The 17,787-nt window shown below is 49.4% G+C and overlaps 1 protein-coding gene across 2 annotated transcripts in view; it reads left to right on the top strand.

Annotated features, from left to right (window-relative positions):
• LOC139364720 (SRC kinase signaling inhibitor 1-like) overlaps positions 1-14,472 on the top strand; it is a 106,871-nt gene extending 92,399 nt beyond the window's left edge. Inside the window, exons 14-23 of one of the 2 annotated variants that reach the window (XM_071101719.1) lie at positions 832-1,138; positions 1,588-1,864; positions 2,054-2,202; positions 2,291-2,440; positions 3,071-3,199; positions 3,796-3,876; positions 4,005-5,123; positions 6,655-6,799; positions 9,874-9,883; positions 12,843-14,466. In XM_071101719.1, the coding sequence (XP_070957820.1) occupies positions 832-1,138; positions 1,588-1,864; positions 2,054-2,202; positions 2,291-2,440; positions 3,071-3,199; positions 3,796-3,876; positions 4,005-5,123; positions 6,655-6,799; positions 9,874-9,883; positions 12,843-13,377 (2,902 nt within the window). In that variant the 3' untranslated portion in view covers positions 13,378-14,466. Of the gene's footprint in view, positions 1-831; positions 1,139-1,587; positions 1,865-2,053; positions 2,203-2,290; positions 2,441-3,070; positions 3,200-3,795; positions 3,877-4,004; positions 5,124-6,654; positions 6,800-9,873; positions 9,884-12,386 lie in introns of both variants that reach the window. The other variant, XM_071101718.1, reaches the window with a different exon arrangement.
• The last annotated feature ends 3,315 nt before the right edge of the window (positions 14,473-17,787 follow it).

Below are 17,787 nucleotides of genomic sequence, written 5' to 3'. Positions count from 1 at the left end.
CCCAACACACTGACCACCATGCGCAGGTACAACCCAACACACTGGCCGCCATGCGCAGGTACGACCCAACACACTGACAGCCATGCGCAGGTATGACCCAAAACACTGACCACCATGCACAGGTACGACCCAACACACTGACTGTCATGCGCAGGTACGACCCAACACACTGACCACCATGCGCAGGTACGACCCAACACACTGACCGCCATGCGCAGGTACGACCCAACACACTGACCACCATGCGCAGGTACGACCCCACACACTGAGCGCCATGCGCAGGTACGACCCAAAACACTGACCACCATGTGCAGGTAAGACCCAACACACTGACCGTCATGCGCAGGTACGACCCAACACACTGACCTCTCTATGCAGGTACGACCCAACACACTGACCGCCATGCGCAGGTACGACCCAACACACTGACTGCCATGCGCAGGTACGACCCAACACACTGACCGCCATGCGCAGGTACGACCCAACACACTGACCGGCATGCGCAGGTACGACCCAACACACTGACCGCCATGCACAGGTACGACCCAACACACTGACCGCCATGCGCAGGTACGACCCAACACACTGACCGCCATGCGCAGGTATGACCCAACACACTGACCAGTGACCACCTTTCGCAGGTAGGCTACAGCCCACCACACACTGACCATCATTGACACATCGACACCGATCCAACGTCACAGGTACCTGAACGATGTGTAACTCAAGAGTCTGCATTGTCTAGCCACAGCCCACCAGCACTGAACACATACTGGCCGATATACAGACGTTACTGGCATCGCCTGACACTGACTGTGTTTATGTGGTCAGGCAAGTGAACGAGGGCGTATGGAAGAAGCAGGAGGACTTCCCCAAGCACAGCAGTGAGGACTTCCGTAAGAGTTCTGACTTTGACATGCCCACCAGCCCCCCTCTCAACCTCAGTGACCTGAGGGGCGGCAGCAGCCTGTCTAACTGGAGCCCCCACTCCAGCCACAGTCACGGTCATGGACACAGCCACCCCTCCTCTGGCCCTCACAGGGACACTCATCCCCCTGTGCCTCACAAGGGCCGGGCCCTGGAAGAGCTGGCCAACCGCGCTGCCGCTGATAAGGCTGTGTCTGTGGAGGTTCGACTGGTAAGGAACCCTTCTGTTACTCCATTCTAGTGTTTAGTCTGTAGTTGTCCTGGTCTAGCATTGGTATGATGATACAGTATGTATAGGTTTTGGAGGAGAGTGTACGTAGGCATGAGTGAGTCTACAAGTGTGGATGTCTGCACATGTGTGAGTGAGTGTCAGTGGATTCTGCTGAGGGGAGGACGGCTCATAATAAGAGCTGGAACGGAGCGAATGGAATGGTATCAAACACACAGAGACACATGTTTGATGTGTTTGATACCATTCCACTGATTCCACTCCAGTCATTACCACAAGACCGTCCTCCCCAATTAAGGTGCCACCAACTTCCTGTGGTGTGTGTGTGTGTGTGTGTGTGTGTGTGTGTGTGTGTGTGTGTGTGTGTGTGTGTGTGTGTGAATACAATAACCCTCACTGTGCTATATCTCTCTATGGTTCCCCCTCCCCAGGCAGCAGAGCGGGACTGGGAGGAGAAGCGGGCCAGTCTGACCCAGTACAGTGCTCAAGACATCAACCGTCTGCTGGAGGAGACCCAGGCTGAGCTGATGAAGGCCATCCCAGACCTGGACTTTGCCGCCAAGCAGATCAACAAGCCCTCCTCCAACACACCCTCCCAGTCTCAGATCCCCCCGAGTGGGGGAGGGATCCCAGATCACCGCCCTACCAAGCCCCAGCTCGCCACACACAAGCTCTCGGGGAAGGAACCTGGCTCCAGACGTGGTTCTGGTAAGGATTCATCAGACCTCTCCTTACCCAACAGAGGTAACAGTAGACCAGTTTTGATGTACTGATGGGCAGTAGTGTTTTGTCACATACTCAGCTCCTGAATGTGTCAGGGTTGGCTGTGGTGCCAGTATGAATGTACTGTGTCTGGTTCTCTAACGGGTGCCCATGGTACTGCCCTGCCTGCCACAGATGCAGAGCAGCTGACAGTGACTCGCTATCGTACAGAGAAGCCCTCGAAGTCGCCCCCTCCCCCACCACCTCGACGCAGCTTCCCATCATCCCCGGCTGGACTGATCACCCGCAGCGGAGAGACCCTTATCCCCGGCAAGAGCATGAAGGTGACAGAGCATGAGGCATGGATGTATATTCACACACACACACACATCCTGCCTAGTTTCTGATCTCCACTATGTATGTGTGTAAAAGTCGGAGGCGGAGGAGGCAGAAGCACAGAAGCCCCATGTGAAGCTGCGACGGACAGTGTCTGAAAACCCACGTCCTGCGTCCACCCCTCCCACCATCGCCTCTGGAGACAAGGAGGAGGGAGAGGAGGACATGATCGCTGCTGAACTGGAGGTACTGGTATACCAGCTTCGGAAATAGTGGATTAATAGTGTTTGCAGAGTTTATATAGTATTCATAGAAGTGGTCCCTGAAGGATTTTAGGTTAAAGGTGCAGGGAATGGGAAATGTTACTGAAAAACGGCACTTCCTCCGCTTCCCTAATTTTGCCGAGAGCACACAGACACACACACACACACACACTCACAACTGTTGTAGGCCTCATTAGCTGGCTGCTTGGTGTGTTAGAGAGCATGGTCAGGTCAAAGCAGCAGGTGCCATATGTCCTCCACACCCCAGGCCTCCTCACTGAGACAGAGAGTCCATTCACTGTGGGCCCAGATTACTGCTGATCACACAGCTTAGTCACACACACACAGCGTGTCACCCAGAGCTCACAGACCAACCCAGCCTGGCCACGTGGACCCAAATGAAGCGTTGAGTTGTGTGTTTGTCTTTCGTATGCCCTGCTGGCCACATAGTGAAACAATAAATTGGACTGATTATTTTAAAAAATTACTGTAATTTTTGATAGACCAGTTATGATAATTGATCTTGATATTATGGATAACTTATCCTAATTTAACTATTATTTACATTACTTCAACTGTCCCCTCCCCTCCCTCCTACCCTTCCCCCGGCCAGCTGTTTCAGAGAGCCCCCCTCAGGCTCAGCCACCCCCCTCCCCTCTCCCTGCCCAGTGCCCCACGCAGCAGGACCAGCGTGCCCCCCTCCAGCCTCGACCTATGGCCCCCAGGGGCCCCGTGCACCAAGGTAACACCCTCCCTGACCTCGCGAGGGCTTGTGTGGACTGCTGCTTCCTGAGCCTGCCCTCACCTTCCTCCTCGCCCTCCTTCCTCCTCGAACTAACACTTCCACCCCTCTACCCCCTCCGTCAAATACACACACCCATGTTCCATCCCTGATCTCTACATCCCTCCCAGAGTACACAGTCCCATCCTCACCTTTTATCTCTATCTGCAGAGTGCTCTCCACAGGGTTTCCTGTCAAACACAGCAGTACACTGACCCTATTCTGCTTGGTGCTGTAGGGAAAGTAAAGGAGTTTGTACTATTTTTTTAAATGCAGCCATTTGGTCCAGCACTCCCTCTTGTTCTACACTACCAGCACACACCCCTAAACACACTGTCTCCAGACAACACACACACCCTCTACCAACACACACTCACTCCCTGATGAAGTGACCACTCTTCCTTACACACAAACACTCCTGTGACTAGTCTCTCTCTGTGTTGGTTGCAGTGCTCTGAAGTGCATGGATGTGCGTGTGTGCGTGTGTGCGTGTGTGCGTGCGTGCGCGTGTGTGTGTGTGTGTGTACACAGTTGTGAAACTCTAAACTGTCTACCAGCTGTCTAGAGCATCGTTGGACTGCTCTGGCCTACAGTGGAAGCAGGGCAGCTCAGAATGCATACTGGCATCACACTCACAGGTTAGTGCCCTAATGAGAAGTATTTTAGAACCAGTCAATTACCATCACACTGTTTAGAAAATAATCCTATGTTATTTTATTGAATGTATGCTGGAATATTAATTATATTCACCCATTCTGTTTAACAGGCACAGAGCACGGCCCTTCCTGGTCCGTCCTTCTCTCCTGTCCCCTGGATCGTGCCGACAGAGTGCGTGTCAGTTTCACCCTCTCCCTCAGAAGGCTTTGTCAGAGACTTGACACAGGACTATCAGATGTCCCCAACAGTGGACCAGTCCCAGAGCCAGACTGCTCCTCCCCAGACAGCCCCCAAGATCCAGGAGGTCTCTAAGGGGAAGGATCCCGTCAGCCAGCCCCAGAGGAAGCTCTCTCGGCAGGGGGAGCTGAGAATCCTGGAGTCCTTTGAGAAGGAGGAAGAGAGGGAGGAGAGAGAAGAGCTGTCCTTGGTGCTGACTGAACTGGGGGTGATGGTGATGTCACCCTCTGAGGCTCAGAAGCTCAACAGGACCTGGGGAGAGGCTCTACAGACACTCACCATCCCACCTCAGCCTTCAGAGGGAAGCACTGAAACCCGTCTGTGTGGGGCTCCACTACTGGTATTCTTCAGGGAGATTGTGACGGTCAGAGAGGCCTACAGGAAGCTGCAGTTACTGCTGGGCAGGGAGGAGGACACAGGGTCATCCAATGTGGTCCCCAAGCCTAGAGCAGGATCTTCTCACAGCAGCCTGAGCAGCAGCCCCAGTACCCTGGGCTCCAGGATAACTCTCTCCCCTGAGCAGCAGGACTCTCTGAGAGAGGTTCTGAGGAGAGGGGTGGAGACAGGGGCCAGGAACCTGACACTCCCTCACAGCACTGGAATAAAGAGCATTCTTGCCACCCTTCCGGAGCCCAGTCAGGACTCTGCAGAAGCAGCAGTGAAACCCAATGGGTCTGCCGGGTGTGAGGAGAGCCAGGCCAGGGAAGAACAGGGACCGAACCCCTGGAAGCAGGGAGAGGACATTAGGAGCAGCACCTACAGGAGGCTGGACAGCCTGGATGAAACCATCCGCGAGCTGGAGAACACCCTGCTGGAGCTCAGTGGCCACCCCACCACAGTGCACCTCTCCCCCCCCACACCCCCCACTGACACTGCCTTGTCAGAGGCTCCAGACCCAGCCCAGATGCCTGGCACCAGCACCCCAGAGACCAAGAAGCCCCCAGTCCCACCCAAGCCCAAACCCTCCTACACTCCTGCCACGATGACCAAGGTCTATAACATGCACCCCTGCATAGACTCTGCTCTTTAGAGGGCATGCACTCACTTCTCTCTATCCTCTTCTGTCTTTTTGGCTTTAAGTGTTGGGGTTGCTGTTTCTGCTGAAGCTGAGGCTTTATCTTGTCTTCCTCCTATTGACTTCAGAGGGAATCTGACAGCACATAAATTACCAACCTCACATGGAGTTATACCTCACACCTCCGTTGAACCTCTCAACCTGCCAATTCCCACATAGGAGTAATCTGTCGTCTGCTCCCTGTGAGAACGGGTAGATTTTGGCAGTCCAAAGGCTTTACATCTTAAATCTGTTCAACTCAAAGGGGCCTGAGGCAGATGCTCTCCTTCTCTGTACTGTGATTAGTTATGTGGGGCTACTGTCGACTTGGAGACGGGTTGTTCATTGTCTTTTTCATTGATCCTCTGTTTCTACTCTGTAAACCAGGGCAAGTCCAATCTCTGCTGCAATAAACTGTCGTTTCTCTTTCTCTCCCCTCTTTATCCCCCCCCCCCCCCCCCCCTCTCTTCACGTCTTTGTCTTGTCTTTGTCCTTTGCTGCTTCTCTCGTCTCTGTAATCAATTACCAGTTACCCGCATCATCAACTATTATAGCTTTACCTTGAACTTTCTTTCGGCTTATCGACAAACGAAATGTCGAGACTTGTTTACAATTGGCCTGAAACTGAATACAGACTGTTGTTTTCATTACCCCATAGTAAATCATTAGCATAGGGCAGACCAGACCTCGGAGGGCTCATTGAATGCTGGGAGTCGGAGTTTGTCATTTCACCTTTAGGGTCAAACGCTCCTTGTAAAGCTCCCAAAATGAAGTACATGGTTGAGTAATGCTGATAGACTTAGAGACAGAGAGGTGAAGAGGTAGACTGTAGCATGGACCACCATGTTGTCTCAGTGTGTACATGGACTTTCATTCAGTCCAACTGCAGTGGAGTGCCAAGCTACAGTGGGGCTGACTGTCAGGGACCGTTTCTCCTCTCGGCCGTTCAGCTGGAGAAACAGGTCCCGTGGGCTTGACGTGGGGTTGGTGTGGAGTTGCAGCGTTTTCACGCCTTGTTGCATCACTCTCAGTACTGTAACCACCACTGCCTATAACTGGGTCTCATTAGGCCAATCAGATCCTTCACCCAGGTTCCCTACTCTACCCCTGAATGATTCATATTAGCATACCATACTGGGCGCTCCGTCTCCTGTAATCAAATGCACTGCCTTTCCTCTTAGCCAATGTGCGTGTGTGGAGGGGGTTGGGGAGTATATAGGATGTGTGTGCCAGTGTGTAATGATGTAGTGAAAGTCAGTGGGGCGGATAGCAGGGAGGTGTTTCAGCGAGGGCTAGAGTGAGGACCCTGATCTTAGGGCTTTCAGCAGCCGGCGGGGATACTGGGTGAGAGCTTCTATTGAGTTGGTTTATGTCTGATTAAAAGGAATGAAATGTAAATCTGTTCGTGCTCTGTGACATTAATACTCACATCTCTCCCCTCTTCTCCTCTCCTTGTCTCCTTCTCCAGGGAGGCAACAGCTCTTCAGCTGTGGGTAAAGTCCACTCCTCGGCTGCCTCCAGACTGAAGCACCTGCAGCAGAGCGGCACAGAGAAGACCAAAACTGGCAAGAGGGAAGACTTCCTCAAGGGCCAGCAGCAGGTACTGTATTCTAGTGAGACTGATCATCTACTACTGACTGCCCCTACCTAACTGACCCCACACCTCGATCATCTGCACAAGGTAGCCTATTCCACTGTTGTATTAGTGTACCTCCATATCTTGGTGTGACTTCTTAATCCATAGACTGTCGATGGTTTAGCCAGAGCCAATAGTACTACTAGGGTATTGTTTGATAAAGGGGATATAGATAGTGTATGGAATAGATAGTGTAGTGCACCAGGGCACCTGAAGGTTTTGAAGGATGTTGGGTTATAAGTTGGGAGATGCAAGGGGACCCAGGGGAGACGGGGAAATGGAACTGATCAGCCGTGTCAGAACAAAGTCAAGCTGAGAGAGAACTTTCTTCTCTAGTGCAGGCAGGAGTCATGTCAATGAAATAAGCTTTAATGTCAATGTTATTTGAAAAATACCGGAGCACTGAAGTGCACCTAAACCCCCTCTCCACGCTAAAAATACTTTGATTGGGAATTCAGAGAGGGAGTCATTCATGTGGAGAGAGAGAGAGGGTGTGTGTGTGTGTGTGTGTGTGTGTGTGTGTGTGTGTGTGTGTGTGTGTGTGTGTGTGTGTGAGAGAGAATTTATACACACGTACACAGTGTGTTATGAGACTGGGCTGACTAGTAGCTGCATAGGTAAACATGGGAGGAATCTCTAATTCCCTTGTCTCCCAATGTAGGCTGAGGCTAATCAGTAACCAGTTGTGTCAGTGCAATCACTGATTATTCAATATGAAGAACACAATGCTTCCCCCCCCAGTGTGCTCCCTTCAGCTCTCGCTCGCTTCCTCTCTCTTCCTCTGTTTTATTCACTCACTCCTTCCTTACTGCCCAATCTTTTTCATCCCTATTTCCCTGTTCTCTCAATTTTGCTATCTCTCTTTCCCCACCTCTGTCTTCCTCTCTCTCTCTCCCCCCGTGTGTCTCTCTTTCCCCACCTCTGTCTTCCTCTCTCTCTCTCCCCCTGTGTGTCTCTCTTTCCCCACCTCTGTCTTCCTCTCTCTCCCCCCGTGTGTCTCTCTTTCCCCACCTCTGTCTTCCTCTCTCTCCCCCCGTGTGTCTCTCTTTCCCCACCTCTGTCTTCCTTTCTCTCCCCCCGTGTGTCTCTCTTTCCCCACCTCTGTCTTCCTCTCTCTCCCCCTGTGTGTCTCTCTTTCCCCACCTCTGTCTTCCTCTCTCTCCCTGTGTGTGTCTCTCTTTCCCCACCTCTGTCTTCCTCTCTCTCCCCCCGTGTGTCTCTCTTTCCCCACCTCTGTCTTCCTCTCTCTCCCCCCGTGTGTCTCTCTTTCCCCACCTCTGTCTTCCTCTCTCTCCCCCCGTGTGTCTCTCTTTCCCCACCTCTGTCTTCCTCTCTCCCCCCGTGTGTCTCTCTTTCCCCACCTCTGTCTTCCTCTCTCTCCCCCCGTGTGTCTCTCTTTCCCCACCTCTGTCTTCCTCTCTCTCCCCCCGTGTGTCTCTCTTTCCCCATCTCTGTCTTCCTCTCTCTCCCCCCGTGTGTCTCTCTTTCCCCACCTCTGTCTTCCTCTCTCTCCCCCGTGTGTCTCTCTTTCCCCACCTCTGTCTTCCTCTCTCTCCCCCCGTGTGTCTCTCTTTCCCCACCTCTGTCTTCCTCTCTCTCCCCCCGTGTGTCTCTTTCCCCACCTCTGTCTTCCTCTCTCTCCCCCCGTGTGTCTCTCTTTCCCCACCTCTGTCTTCCTCTCTCTCCCCATGTGTGTCTCTCTTTCCCCACCTCTGTCTTCCTCTCTCTCCCCCCGTGTGTCTCTCTTTCCCCACCTCTGTCTTCCTCTCTCTCCCCCCGTGTATCTCTCTTTCCCCACCTCTGTCTTCCTCTCTCTCCCCCGTGTGTCTCTCTTTCCCCACCTCTGTCTTCCTCTCTCTCCCCCTGTGTTTCTTGTTCCCTCCCTCTGCTTCCCTGTTTCTGGAAAGCTGTAGGGGTGGAGCGGCCTCCTACTAGCCCACTGAGAGGAAAATTAATCCCATTATTTCAGTATGAGGACACAGGATCTCAGCGTGCTCCCTTTGTCTACAGACTGTTGCAAACAATTACATTGAAAACAGGCTGTGTGAAAACACTATCTCCTCGCCCAAAGAAGGAAAGATGTTCAAAACAATCTCTCTCAGAGTCGGCACCAAGACATAAGTTAAGATAGCGCCAACAACAACAGTAACAAAGACATTACTAAACCCATTTCAGAGCATTTTGAATCAACATATGACTTCAATCGAGGAAGTAAATCTCCCCACTACTCAATGACTGACAGCAGGCTGTTTGTATTGGCATAACATGCCATGGATGTCTATCTTCTCTCATTACCCCACCTCAACACTGTCAGATGCCCGTCCACCCAACATTTTAATTGACCCATAGAGCTTTAAGGTGCCCCCCCTACTTTCCCCACTCCCATAGAGTTGTAAGTTAGTAGCCCCACTCCTATAGAGTTGTAAGTTAGTAGCCCCACTCCTATAGAGTTGTAAGTTAGTTTCCCCACTCCTATAGAGTTGTAAGTTAGTAGCCCCACTCCTATAGAATTGTAAGTTAGTAACCCCACTCCCATAGGTTTGTAAGTTAGTTTCCCCACTCCTATAGAGTTGTAAGTTAGTTTCCCCACTCCTATAGAGTTGTAAGTTAGTAACCCCACTCCTATAGTGTTGTAAGTTAGTAGCCCCACTCCCATAGAGTTGTAAGTTAGTAGCCCCACTCCTATAGAGTTGTAAGTTATTTTTCCCCACTCCTATAGAGTTGTAAGTTAGTTTCCCCACTCCTATAGTGTTGTAAGTTAGTTTCCCCACTCCTATAGAGTTGTAAGTTAGTAACCCCACTCCTATAGAGTTGTAAGTTAGTTTCCCCACTCCTATAGAGTTGTAAGTTAGTAACCCCACTCCTATAGTGTTGTAAGTTAGTTTCCCCACTCCTATAGAGTTGTAAGTTAGTAACCCCACTCCTATAGAGTTGTAAGTTAGTTTCCCCACCCCCATAGAGTTGTAAGTTAGTAGCCCCACTCCCATAGAATTGTAAGTTAGTAACCCCACTCCTATAGAGTTGTAAGTTAGTTTCCCCACTCCTATAGAGATGTAAGTTAGTATCCCCACTCCTATAGAGTTGTAAGTTAGTAGCCCCACTCCTATAGAATTGTAAGTTAGTAACCCCACTCCTATAGAGTTGTAAGTTAGTTGTCCCCCTCCTATAGAGTTGTAAGTTAGTAACCCCACTCCTATAGAGTTGTAAGTTAGTAACCCCACTCCTATAGAGTTGTAAGTTAGTAACCCTACTCCTATAGAGTTGTAAGTTAGTAACCCCACTCCTATAGAGTTGTAAGTTAGTAACCCCACTCCTATAGAGTTGTAAGTTAGCAACCCCACTCCCATAGAGTTGTAAGTTAGTAGCCCCACTCCTATAGAGTTGTAAGTTAGTTTCCCCACTCCTATAGAGTTGTAAGTTAGTAGCCCCACTCCTATAGAGTTGTAAGTTAGTTTCCCCACTCCTATAGAGTTGTAAGTTAGTAACCCCACTCCTATAGAGTTGTAAGTTAGTAGCCCCACTCCTATAGAGTTGTAAGTTAGTTTCCCCACTCCTATAGAGTTGTAAGTTAGTAACCCCACTCCTATAGAGTTGTAAGTTAGTTTCCCCACTCCTATAGAGTTGTAAGTTAGTAACCCCACTCCCTACTGATGCTGTTGTTTTGACTGACACCCACCCAGACATGCCCACCATGGGTGTCCGCTCTACTGGAGCCACAGCTGAAGGTAAAGAGATCTCTTCTCCCCAGAGATGACCCCTCACCCCAAACTCCTACAGTGACCTTCTCTCTCTCTGGTCATCACTCTTTCCTTTCATCTTCCTATCTTTTCTCTGTTTGTCTCTTTTCTGCTTATGTCCTCAGTGGTGTTATGAATTGACGTTATCGGTGGTGCGAAAGCTTTCATATTTGTGTTATCTGTCTGTACTGTGTGTTATCTGTATGTCTGTGTGTGTGGGAGACTGAACGGTGCATTGTGAGATGATACTCAGTGCCGTTTTGCCTGCGCTTGTTGTTAGGCACTGCTACAGTACCAGGAGACGTCAGAGCGTTCCAGGCGCGAGAGGATTTTTTTAAATCACTGAGCTGTTATAAGAACAGACAGTTCAAAGCCACCATTTCGCTCCGTCGGCCTTTGGCGCAGATCAAGGAGGACATGACAATGTGAATCATTTTCATACCACAATCCTCGATTTCCATTTCCCATTTCACTTCTTATTACTTCTGGCTGGGAAGCAGGGTAGTCAAGCAGGGGGCGGTAAAGGCCAGTCCCACGACACAGTCTTTTGGCAGGCAGCTCTGAGCTTCCGGAGATGAGAGGAGGCTATCTTACTGCACTAACAGAGCGGAATAAATGTTGCGGTGGCCAGGCTTGAGAGAGATTGTGTCCTCAGGCAGAAGGAACAGCCCCTCTCCCTCGGGGCAGACAGCAGCACCAGAGTTACTGCAGCACCAGCCAACACAGCAGGTTAAAGCCTCACAGGCCACACAACACGCACCTGCTGTCCAACCAACCACACAGACCGAATCCCCTCTGTCTCCACACTAACACCCTCCAACCACTCAACATGCAGGGCAGAGTAGAAACCTCTCAGAAATAGCGGGTTGCCTTTATTCTGAACATTGTAGAAGAGAACTTTTGACATATCTATGTACGAGAGTTATTCAAGAGCAAATTATTTGCTATCCTGGATTTAATCAAAGTCACCTCTAAATAAACGATGACCTTCGGTATAAAACCTGGTATGCAGAGTTATTGCTCTCTCCCAGTGTCTGTCTGACTGATGATACAGAGTTGGGATAGTCACATCAGACTCTTCCTCTTCCTCTCATCCCCCAGCCACAAGCACAGATGTCTAGACAGGTGTCATCAGCCAGTGGCACCGATGTAGGACTGATCACAGAGTAGGGGACCCTCACACACTCGTGCTCTGGCATAGCTCTGTTAGCGTTTGGCACTGCCTGTCTTGTGCCCATGCCCTGGCACTGCCACTCGCCTCCAGCCTTCCTCTATGAGAGAGACTGAATGCTGGCAGACTGCATTTACAGAGAATACACCCCCTGTACTGTACAATGTGTACAGCCCGACCAAAATGTCTCACTGCCAACACAGTGCCATCTACTGGTGTACTCCAGCATCACACAAAGGGGAACATGCGTGATGCTGTTCATTTAATGTGTTTTGCATTTTTAATGACTCGGACGTCCATTAAAAAAACACTTCTGTTACATTTTCACTTCAGACTGTTGGTATCATAATACAAAAAAAAGATGTAATGTCCCATTCTGTGTATTTGGCACTCTTGGCTAGCATCAACATCAGCTGATACTAACCTGAATTTCCTGTGTTTGTCTCTTGTTCTCATCTCACCCCTCCTCCCTCACACCCCACCTCTCACCCCTCCTCCCTCACCCCACCCTGCCTGTGCCTCTCTACACCACCTGTTCCTGGGGTGCCACCACCACCTCACCCACCACCCTGTCACCTGTGTGATCCTCCTGGGCCATCCTGTACCACCCGGCCCACCCCTCCACCTGCGCCTCTGTGACCTCTGACCCTGCACAGTGAGTGAGGGACCAGCCTGTGCCCCGTGCCTGTCCTCTCCAGACTCCTCCTCAGCACCAACCACCTGACTACAGAGCTGCATCTGACCCCCCATCCCCTGCTACTCCTAGTCCATGCCCTTAAGCTCCCCTCCCCTCTGCTGGCTTAACATGGGTATTAGCCGTCTCTGACTCCTGTACCCTCTCATGTCCTACATTGACCCCACAATGCACAAGATATCTACCACTCTCCCCTTGGTGTGTTTGTGTGTGTGTTCTGTATGTTTGTGTGTGTGCATGTCTGTGTGAATGGAAGGGTGCTGTCGGGGACCACTACCAACTAAGGACTGTACTCTGTTTTAATTTCTCTTTTTCCCCCTGAAACCTTTCCAATTTTCCCCAATTCTCCATGTTCCTCCTCCTGTTCCTCCTGTTCCTGGTCTGTCCCTGGGTCTGACCCGTAGGCCCATGGGAACAGCAGCAGCAGTATTGAGCCCCTCCTGTCAGGCACCAAAGCTGCCAGTTTCTCCGGCCGCCTGTCCTCCTCCAGTTCGGCCTCGACTGTATTTGCCCCGGGTCTGAGGAAGTATCCCCAGGAGGGGGCGCTGTCTTCCCTGACAGCCTCCTCCAGCCAGGCCAAAGCCCTGCTGGCCAGCCTGTCAGCCTCCAGCCTGTCAGCCTCCAGTCTAAGCGCCGAGGCCCTGCTCCTCTCCTCCACCTTCCACCAACACCGCCTCCTCCGCGAGCAGCAGCGCGCCTCCTCCCTGCCCCTGCCCAACGGCCGTTCCTCCAACTCCACCACCACCTCAACCACCACCTCCTCTTCCTCCACCTCCCCCACCTCCACCACCTCCTCCTCGCCCTCCTCCCCAACCGCCCTGACCTCCCTCAACCTCTCCTCCGTGGGGCTCAAGCCCAGCGGCCGCAGCCTGCAGCACTCCAGCTCCAATAGCTACAAGGATCATGGCAGCAAGACCCTGCTCAAGCCTGTCTCCCCTAGCAACTCACAGTGAAGTACAAGAGGATGGATGGGAGGAAGAGGAGGAGCACAATCAAAGCACCATCACATGCCAAAAATGAAGAGGAAAACAAGCACACTATCCCTGCCCTCAATGCCAAGAGTTATATGCAGCAACACATATCAGTGGGGAGTTCCCCAGAGTTGACTTTCTGAGTGTCACTTTGCTGCCCTTGGTCTCAGTCCAGCAGCCAGAATCTTCACATATCTATAATTATACAGTACAAGAGTTGATGGTGGTTCCTCTCTGGCTCTCCCACTCAGTAGTACTGACTGTTCCCAAGACCCCCAGAGAACGAGCTCAAAGATGGGCCTCGGCCTCCTTTCCCTCCCACTGCCTAGTCTGGTCTGGTCCGGTCTGATCTGGTCTGGTCCGGTCTGATCTGGTCTGGGTGGACAGAAAAACAGTGCCAGTACTTTATGAACTCTCAGTTTGTCATCACACCATTTGCCAAATCTTACTGGATGGAACCTAAGTGGAGTAGATGTGATATCTAGACTGTGACTTATATTATACAGAGTAGAGTTGCAATAATCAACGAGTACAGTACAGTAGTCGTGTGTGTTCAGAGCTATAGCAGTCGTATTCCATCACCTGGCACAATGTGAATCTGTCGAGAAAAACAAAGCTAAACCAAGGTGGTGGTTTCCATTCTGAGATCGTTTTCTGTTTGTTCGTTTCTTTATTTCAGACTTATTGCATCGCCTGTGTAGAAGTCGAAACTGGTGCTATAGTTCTCCCTGTTTTGTAAAGAGTTTACATGAATGAAGCGGCTCCCATTCAATGTGACTGTACATTCCACTGTGTATCTAATGCTACATCCCTGGAGTGGCTTATTAAGACTGCTTCTCTCCGGCATCTGATTCCGTTCTTACCCTCGTTCTCTATGGCCCCACTATTAACACAGCAGTTTGGCAATGGGAGAAAAGGCCAGGGAGCTGCTTTTGTTGAGGTCCTCTGGTTTGAGAGTCTGCGCACAATTGTATCGCCCCACAATAGCACGTTATAGGAACAGTAATGTGATGTTACAGTAGATCAGTTATTTAACGACTGAGCTAGTACAATGAAGAAGGGGAAAAAAAGAAAAAACACAAATATATTTAAACAGTGAAATTGATCGTTAAGGAATGTAGAATGTGTAGACATGAATGTTGTATGACAATCAGGACGTATCCACAGTGGACGGGTTTTGCCTTGGACTGGCGTTTCCCGCGGCAGTGATTACGCTCTTAACTCAACACACACTCGCGTGACCAGGCACAGGCACACAGCAGTAGATGCACGCACGGTCTCCGACACGCCGGTGAGTCGGAGATCCACCAAACTGTTTATGAAAAGCACAGCCTCCAGTTGTTTTGAGTCAGAACTGTTGACTAGATTGCCCATTCCTTTATTTCATGACTGTGGAACCACTGGTCATGAATTAACCCACGCCGGTTTGATAATGCGGTTCCTTTAGGTAGTAATCGATTTGAATGGTTAAAAGGAACCGAATGTTCGAGAGAGAGAAACAAGGGCCACTGTTGAAAGGACCGGAGTTGTGGACCAGCTGAATATTGTTTAGCTGATTATTTACAAGACATGTTGCACAATGACTTTCATTTTGGCCTGTGTGTATTTTCAATATTTGCTCTAGATAAAAACACGCAATGAGTTTATCTGGACCTCCCCCGACACAGAATCGGGCTTAGCCCACAGCTGTTGGTAAGGTTGCCACTGGAAATGGCTGCTTTTGTTCTGTGATATATGTTATGGAGAAGAATTTGGTTCATGTACGACGGCACCTTAAACCGGAGTGCTTACGCAGATCACTGGCTCCATTCCTCACAGCTGACTTAAGAGCTTGGAAGTGTTATGAGGATAGAAACACACTTTCATCAAAGACGTGTCGATGGTTTCCCTGCTGTTAATCTTACGCCAGCAAACACTCTGAAGCTCTCTTTCTTCTGTGGTGCGTCACCAAGGCGACCTAGGGGGTTATGGCCGTGTGTAGCCCTAGTTCATTCTTCAATTGTTCGGTAGACAAGTTCGTGAAATACATTTTTTTTGTGGCATTGAGATGAAAACAATTGCTTGTGAAAGAGGCCGGTGTCAAGTGCAGACAGCTTGAGGTGGGGAGATTGGTTTTCATGTCTGAAGGCTAGTGTAATAACAAAGTGCTTTAACTCTTATCTACTGGGTTCATGAGGTGTAAAAGGGCTGGTTAGACAGGTTTATCTGGACGTCACTGTTTGACACCCTTTTGAGTTTAAGAAGGCTAATATTTTTTGCAACTTGCTTTCTGTGCTGTCCTTTGGGGGAGATGTATCTATGAATCAAACCCTTCTTGGATTCTTCTTCTCCTGATGTCTGACTGCCATGGTGCTGTTCTAATTGCACAAAATGATCAATGTTGCAATTTCCCCATGAGAGCACAGAGTGGACCTATCTGCAGGAACCCTCTGGAACTTTGGTTTCATTGGAGACCCACCAAAGAAACTGTTCATCAGTGGCTCCGACAACACATTGCTGTAAAGATCAGAACAAAGGGGGACATATTGGCACACACACACACACACACACACACACACACACACACACACACACAGCATAGTGTGTCAGAATGTGGCCGTGGCATTGCAATAAGCACACCCTCTGTTCTGTCAGCGAGAAAACGGCAAGCTCACGTCACAGCAAGTTAATTAAGCCTCACATTGGCTGCACTGTAGCATTGCAGGCCTCTAGCCCTAGGTTCTATAAAGTGAAGCCAAATGAAAGATATGTACTTACTCGTTCAGCTCCACACTCAAATCCATAACTCCCAGCACTTGCTTTTGCGTCTGGCAGGGTGATGGGGAGGAAGGGAGGGAGGTATTCACACTTCGCTGCTTTTACACAGGAAAGTCCAAGATGAGAACCCCAAGACTGCGTGACAGTGCTTTTTTGAGTCACCATAGCACTAGTGTTATTGGACAGTAGATTTAAATATAGCTGAGTCTTGGAGGGGTTTATTGGTAGTGGGGATGAGGAATGGAGGGTGGAGAGTGTGGAGACACTCGTAGTGAAAACCCCTGGCAATCAGAGAGAGAGTTCATGCAAACTTGAAATGAAAATGAAAAATAATCATATGTATATGAATATATCTTCGTGAAGATGTTTGTGTATGATATTAATAGAATTGTGAAGAAAGTGCGACACATAGGTCTGGATTAAATTATTATAATGTACAATTTAAATCATCCTCTTTTGGGGATTTATATGAGTAGGCTTTTTGTACAGACTTTCCTTTTCAATTCTTCTTCGAGAGATAATGTATTTCACATTAGCAAATTATTTATTCATAAGCAGAACATTTTTATATTGATTTGAAAATATTTATCTGTATAGAAGACAGGACAGGTATGTAATATACAGTGGAGCTCATTTTTAATTCTGGGATCTTTTTATTAGCACTATTTTTAACAGTTGTGTGAGTTTCCTCTTTTGTTGGCCTGCTGGCCCATACTACTGGTATGTTTAGGGAGAGGTTGCCCCTGAGCTGGTCCAGTACAACGTCTGCTCCCAGGCCTCCACTAGCTAACATTCATTTTGAGGTAAGGGGAGCTGTTCCTAGACCTGTTCTCAGAGGCGTGCCTTTTCTTTGGAACTTCTGTTGGTTTACTTAGTCCTCTTCTAGTCTCTGTCCTAGTCTTTGTATTACATAGCGCTCCTTATGCCTGACTGATGTGTTCTTCACCCTTGGCTGATTCCAGTGATGTTAGAGAGAAGTCTGGTGGGAGTCAGCGAGAGAGAGATGAGAGACAACACTGTGAAGTGGGCGTTTATATGATGATGCAACATGACCTTGCTGCTCTGATTGGTTGTATTGATCTACCTTGAAAGGACTGTTCACAAGAGAGGGGTTGTCTGTTCCTCCTGAAGGCATCCCACTAAAATGAATAGCCCATACTAGAAACCCCTCTCCTGGTGGTACGATAGGATGGTAATTACATCTGTATGGCCCAAAGTTATTAACGGAGAAGGATCTCAGCATTGAACAAGTCATTTAGGATTCAATGACAAACCAAGAGCCCGTAACGTGGATAGATATGGAGCGTTAGCTTTTTCTTCGTCATCATAATCTTTGTCTATTGAGACGTGTTTGGTTCTGTTTTTAATAAATGAAAGAGACATGTGCATTGTTTGACCTGCTGTCTGTGGTGTGTGCAGTACTGTATGAGGTTCTGACATGAATGTGTGGATGTTCCAAAATCTTGGCATCGAGAAGATAACAAGACAAAACGATTATGTAAATAGACGGAGTAATTCCTAGAAAGTGCAACAAAATATTGTCCAAAATAATGATTTATTAATTCAAAGATGGACACAAAGGTATATTATAAAACAATGCATGAAATATTGTCAAGCAATCGCACGGTGCAGTTG

Source organism: Oncorhynchus clarkii, chromosome 13, assembly GCF_045791955.1.
Source record: "Oncorhynchus clarkii lewisi isolate Uvic-CL-2024 chromosome 13, UVic_Ocla_1.0, whole genome shotgun sequence".
Lineage (NCBI taxonomy): Eukaryota > Metazoa > Chordata > Actinopteri > Salmoniformes > Salmonidae > Oncorhynchus > Oncorhynchus clarkii.
This window is presented reverse-complemented; position numbering and strand designations above follow the sequence as displayed.